General features: G+C 35.6%; 1 protein-coding gene across 3 annotated transcripts in view; it reads right to left on the bottom strand.

Annotated features, from left to right (window-relative positions):
• Positions 1–3,257: 3,257 nt before the first annotated feature.
• The window catches only part of LOC127858370 (34 kDa spicule matrix protein-like), a 420,221-nt gene continuing 416,960 nt past the window's right edge, over positions 3,258–6,518 (bottom strand). Inside the window, exon 3 of one of the 3 annotated variants that reach the window (XM_052395466.1) lies at positions 3,258–4,096. In XM_052395466.1, the coding sequence (XP_052251426.1) occupies positions 4,040–4,096 (57 nt within the window). In that variant the 3' untranslated portion in view covers positions 3,258–4,039. Of the gene's footprint in view, positions 4,737–6,518 lie in introns of all 3 variants that reach the window. The other 2 variants (XM_052395481.1, XM_052395474.1) reach the window with 2 other exon arrangements.

Raw genomic sequence — 6,518 nt, 5'->3', positions numbered from 1 at the left:
ACAATAATCAATCTACTTGCGTTATTTATAGTGTGTATTTCGTTATGTCACCTATTTTCGCGATGTACTTTCGATTTCACATCGCGAAATTTTATTACCGATACATACTGAAAATATGAACTTTTTTCAAGTAATGTAATATACCAGTCGTGATATTTTAATCAATATGAACTAATAATTTAAAAAATAGGTATTTAACTTTTATTTTTTCGTCATTCGTGGTTGACGGTCCCTTTAAATGTACCCCGGGTACGGAAATTATACTAACACGTACACCGGTACCCGGGAATTCTAACGGTTAAATGGTCTTTTTTCACATTAATTATTTTAATAGTTATGTCAATATTTTGAAAATGGCATAAATTATATCAAAACTCATACTCAACAAAGAACGCTGAGGCAGGTTTTGTTCAAGGAGAAATTTGTGTCGTATTTTGTAGTGCGTATTATGACATCGGATTTTGGGCGGGAATAAAACTCGTGTAATGTCTTAATTGGCCGGGTACGTTTTAGTGCATCTTCCGTACCCGGGGATCATTTAAGTATACTAAAGTGTACCCGGGGTACATTTAAGTAGAAACTGAGGCGACAATGACCAAACGAGCGTTACTAAGACCGTCGCAAGTAAATAACAATATAGAAATAATATTTGTTTTGAACTGTTCTTTCTTTTTGTTATACAAAATCTGTACACTTTTCGACAATTTGCTTAATTAATATGTACGATTAACAGTATAATCAAGGGAGGAAATAATATTTAAAAAAAACATAAAATTCACAATTTGTATGCTGACCAAAATCAGTTTGTGATGATTGCATGGATTTTATTAGACCTATGCCAGAAACCAACAAAGTCTCTGCTTGGAGGCTGACACGACGGACGGTGCATTTCGATCTAATGTCATCGTTCCCGATAGTGTAACGCATTGTGACCCCGTAAACTATCGGTTGACGAGCGAAAAGGACCGAGATGCACATTTTTTTTTGCTGGTATCAAGTATGATTTTTATTACATTTCTGATGAAGATCACTATTGATCCACGTTCTTGCGATAGCTATGCAGCGGGAAAAGTAAATACCAATAGAATTGCTGATGATCTTATTTCAAAGAATTCAAAAATACGGAATAATAATACTGTTACTTACCCTGTAAACCCTAAGTTTTTGCATACTATTGCGGGATTATAATTAAGGTAATGGTTTACAGTAGATGTTTAGATATCATGTATAACATATCGTCCACATACACTCTAGAACTAAACTTAACTAGGAATAATCGTTGTCAGAAATTACAACGTATTTGCAAAATCCATTTTGCGCAGCCTACACAAGTGGCAGTCTATACACTGCTATAAGAATGTCGGTTTCAACGTACCGTATTCGGTGATTTTGTCCAGAATTAAGATTTTGCTCGCGGCTATGCAAATACAAACAATTATTATTGTAAAACTTCGCATTAACAATTAAAAAAGAAGTCTAAAACATAAAGACAGCAAATAAAAATATACGTGTCATTCCAATTGCCATACTTATCGGCGCCAAATCATAATATATGTAGAATAGAAAAAAAACATGCTGATGTGTTAGTTTAAACTTATTTATTTCAACATAGTAACATATTCACAAGTTACATGACATGGACATAGGATTGGGCTGAAAGGCGAACCTTATTGGAACCCTCTCCCGATAAATAATATATTTACGCATGCCATTATGTCATGACGTCGTAGTAAATTGACAATACAAGATGCAAAATGCAACTTACAAGTCCAAAAAACATAATACAGAATGCAACGTATATACAAGTCCACTAACATTGATGGAAAGAAACACAAGCAATTTTACAGGGGAAAAGAAAGAAATAGAAATTAAGGGGGGGGGGGGGGGAGGAAACATAAACAGAAAAATAGTATTGATTTCGAGGTTGTTAACGGTCATGTAGAAATTTATGGAGAAGAAGAGTGGCAGAGAGAAGAAAATGGATGGCGGCTAGAATCTCTTGGGTGATTTTATGAAAAACAGAAAAAAACATATAGTGATGGAGAACATATCTGCGATACACTATTTATAAGCTGATCTCGTTCTACACTGAACTTAGCACAATGAAAGAAAAAGTGGTTGCAGTCTTCAATTTCGTCACAAGAATTAAGAATTGCAGTTAGACGAGTCATTAATGTTTTTTTTCTAAAAAGATGGGCAGCAAGAGAAATACAATTGGTGCAAAGACGTGTATGTAAAATTTGAAGATTTCGCGGCCCATGGTAAAAATGTTTTGGAGTACTAAAAGGTTCAGTGTTAGTATTCAACATATTTTTTTTTAAATGCTGACGTGTTAAATGAGTTGCATATCTAACTTTGTGTAACTTTTTAATATGCAATAAATTAAAATGACGACGTTTATGATGAGTATAAAGAAGGGGGATAAGGAGAAATAGAAAAGGGTAAAAACAAGATATTGTACTAATGCAACCCACTTATTCGTTATAATAGCTAAAACCAAACATCGAGCGCTCTGTAGTATTCAATACAGTAGTCGGGCACCAAACATCGAGCGCACTGTAGTATTCAATACAGTATTCGGGCACCAAACATCGAGCGCACTGTAGTATTCAATACAGTAGTCGGGCACCAAACATCAAACGCACTGTAGTATTCAATGCAGTAGTCGGGCACCAAACATCGAGCGCACTGTAGTATTCAATACAGTAGTCGGGCACCAAACACCGAGCGCACTGTAGTATTCAATACAGTAGTCGGGCTCAACGTCTGTTTTGCACAATGTTTCGCTCAGAGAGTAACACAATTTAAAGCAAAACTGGCCATAATTGCATGTGCGGAAAGTGTCGTCCCAGATTAGCATGTGCAGTCCGCACAGGCTAATCAGGGACGACACTTTCCGCTTTTATGACATTTTCTGTTTAAATGAAGTCTCTTTTTAGCAAAAATCCAATTAAGGCGGAAAGTTTCGTCCCTGATTAGCCTGTACGGACTGCAAAGGGACGACACTATACGCACATGCATTATGCCCAGTTTTCTCAGAACGCGACTCATATATATATATATATATATATATATATATATATATATATATATATATATATATATATATATATATATATATATATATATATATATATATATATATATATATATATATATATATATATATATATATATATATGAGTGTTGTTAAATACTGCAACAAGTATTGTTAAGAAGTACCCTATTAGCCGTTTATTAGAAATTTTACTGCCTTGTCCGTTCAAACGTTACGATTGAATTTTATGTCAAACTATGTTTGTCTCAAGATAGATCATTGAGCCTGATATATTTGTCTCAATATAGATCATTGAGTCTGATATGTTTGTCTCAAGATAGATCATTGAGCCTGATATATTTGTCTCAAGATAGATCATTGAGTCTGATATGTTTGTCTCAAGATAGATCATTGAGCCTGATATATTTGTCTCAAGATAGATCATTGAGCCTGATATATCTATTATTTTTAAGCGGCGTTAAATAAGGCCTATTGCAATATCAGAAGTCAAGTGTTATGAACTAATAAATAAGTAAATTATGCAACGATATTAGACTTTCATTTCAAAGCCATTTTAAAATTTTACAGTTTTGGTTCAGTACAATAATGAATGCATTTGCACTGACCTATGGTCATCAAATCTTGAACATTTATAAACCTTGAACAAAAATGCACGCATAATTATCTGAATTTTATTCATTTAGTCAACAGCATTTGTATAAAATATAAAGCATATTGTTCACTAAACCCCTTTTGTTTTGTACTAATAACATACCATACAAATACCAGTTTGCATGTGTATAAATTGCTAAATGTTTAATTTTTTCTCCTTTGATAAACGTTAATACAGAATATACTGATGAAATTTTAGAAATCTGCATACAAAGTGGATGATAGTTCAATAGCATCATTACGTTAAAACACAAAATAAAATGCACGAGAAATTATGTGGAACGTGTTTTGTAACATCAACATAAAGTTATAACAATAAATAACAAGTATCTAATGCTCTCCCGTTGATTCTCCCGTGGGATGAACCTCACTTTCTGATACGGTGACCTCTGTCTTCTGTACAACTACTGGTGTCGGTTCAGTCTTCTGTGCTGCTACTGGTGTCGGTTCAGTCTTCACTGCAGCTACTGGTGCCGGTTTCTCAGTGTATTCCGGTGGAGTTTCTACTGTACTTGAGTCCGGGTTAGTTACCAGCACGTTAGACGGATGCACGCCGGTATTCGCTTGAGAAGCTCCCAGATTAGGATGAGACGGGGCAGTACCATGGACAGGCTGTTGTACTCCATAGCCCTGTTGTTGCACGCCATAGCCTTGTTGCATGCCATAGTTAGGTTGTTGCATACCATAACCCGGTTGCATGCCATAAACAGGCTGTTGCATACCATAACCCGGTTGCATGCCATAGCCAGGGTGTTGAACCCCATAGCCAGGTACCTGTTGGATATACACCGGGTTACCTGCAACGGGAGCGTAGACAGGTGGCTGGATGATATGTGCCTGTTGTGGGTAGGGTGGGTGGTTTGATGCACTGTTATGGTGTCCATGTTGCACGTTGCCAGTATTTACCGTCCCGGGAGCAGTTTGAAACGGCGTATGATTGCCTCCCGGTCTTTGGATCGGTTTCATCGATTTACTCAATGAGAAACTCGAACCCATGGCTGCGGTGCAATATTGTGTTTTGTTAAGTCTGCAATATAAATTACATCAACCATGTTCGCATATCGTTTAACAATATAAAAGGCCAAATTTATACAAGGCACTAAAAGACAAAAAATATTATCAATTTAAAACATAGTGGGACAGTTCATAGCTTAAGCTGCTAAAGGAGCGGGCTACTTATCAATCAACGATCGAGTTGACCAATGTTGGATTTATATTTTGTAACAGTTGTTATCAGGCAATGAAAAACAATATTGAAAATAAGGGGCGAGGTGATTGTCATCTGTAAATGATGATGTGTTTAAACCGGATGATTGACCTGTTTCGAATTGATCTTGTTTACAACGATTTTCGTAGCTGTTTTTATTGTACAGACAATAACAAGACTTGTATTCGTATGACATAGCTGCCCTCCTTACCCAAACCCCCCCCCCATTTTCTTCGGCTTTTTGAAAGAAAAACTCCACCAATAGATAGAGGTGCATCAGTCCACATGCTGATGTTTAAAAGTTTCAACCCTCTGGCGGTTACACTTATTGAGTTCACGCGACACAAGTTTAAAATAGTCATTTGTGATTAACATAACTGTCACTTAATAATAGGTCAAAACATGATTTGTAAATCATATTTCTTATTACGAAATGTTCGAAATTGGCGTTAATGCCTAAAAATAAAAAATCTCAATAACTTGTGTCAATATTAGGAATAAAGCGCCCAAATTTCAGATTTTAATTTGTCAGATGTTGCACTTTTATAAAATGAGCTAAGCAGAAAATTTCATTTTTGACCAGGTTGTCCAAATTTCGTTTCCACACATATTTAACATACATTGTGTATGTGAACTATTCAACATTTTAAAGTAAATAATAAAAAAACTTTTTGTTCTGCATGTTCATCACACGGCTCGCAGAAAAAGTGAAACCACCTTCAATGGTGACACACGCTTTACTCAGCATGACTATACTTTTTGAACTCTTAGTGACAACCACAACATAAATCGTTCCTCACGGGGTCTGGAAAATCACATAGTCGATCATTTTGGTACTCGTTTAGTTTGAGAATGCCATCTGAAAATGAATCAATGTCAATGGCCTTTTTAAAGACATTCATTGCATACAATATCAAGGTCTTTAATTTTGCTTTATATTATTCGAATTCTAAAAACACATTTTGAACAATCTGATTGTTAAGCCAAAAGTATTAACTTACTATACCAGTTACCGTTTCTGATATAATGCTCAGTTATGATCATGTGTGTCTTGTTCTGAGAAAACTGGGCTTAATTCATGTGCGTAAAGTGTCGTTCCAGATTAGCCTGTGCAGTCCGCACAGGCTAATCAGGGACGACACTTTCCGCTTTAATGGTATTTTAAGTTGCAAGGGAGTCCCTCCTTACCGAAAATCAAGTTTAGGCGGAAAGTGTCGTCCCTGATTAGCCTGTGCGAACTGCACAGGCTAATCTTGGACGACACTTTACGCACATGTATTATGCCCAGTTTTATCAGAACAAGACACATGTTATAAGCTGATACGATGTAAACGGCATTGAAAATCGCAAACTGAATACGATTGCCTTACTTTTACTAGTATTTGATTCTATTTCAATAATGGGGCTACTTTACATGAATGTTTTTACTGTACAACTTCATGAAAGCATTTCAACGGGTTTAAATTTTAATTGCCTGACACGACAATTAAAAAAGAGGTACTACATGGTAGTTATTGGAAAACATATTATGTTGATAATAATTTTAAAATGCCATTTAAAATGGATTGAAACTCGTCCAGAGTATTCTGAAATATCCTATTG

The sequence above is a fragment of the Dreissena polymorpha genome, chromosome 1, assembly GCF_020536995.1.
Source record: "Dreissena polymorpha isolate Duluth1 chromosome 1, UMN_Dpol_1.0, whole genome shotgun sequence".
Lineage (NCBI taxonomy): Eukaryota > Metazoa > Mollusca > Bivalvia > Myida > Dreissenidae > Dreissena > Dreissena polymorpha.
The sequence above is the reverse complement of the archived record's forward strand: the minus strand, read 5'-3'. Positions and strand labels throughout refer to the sequence as shown.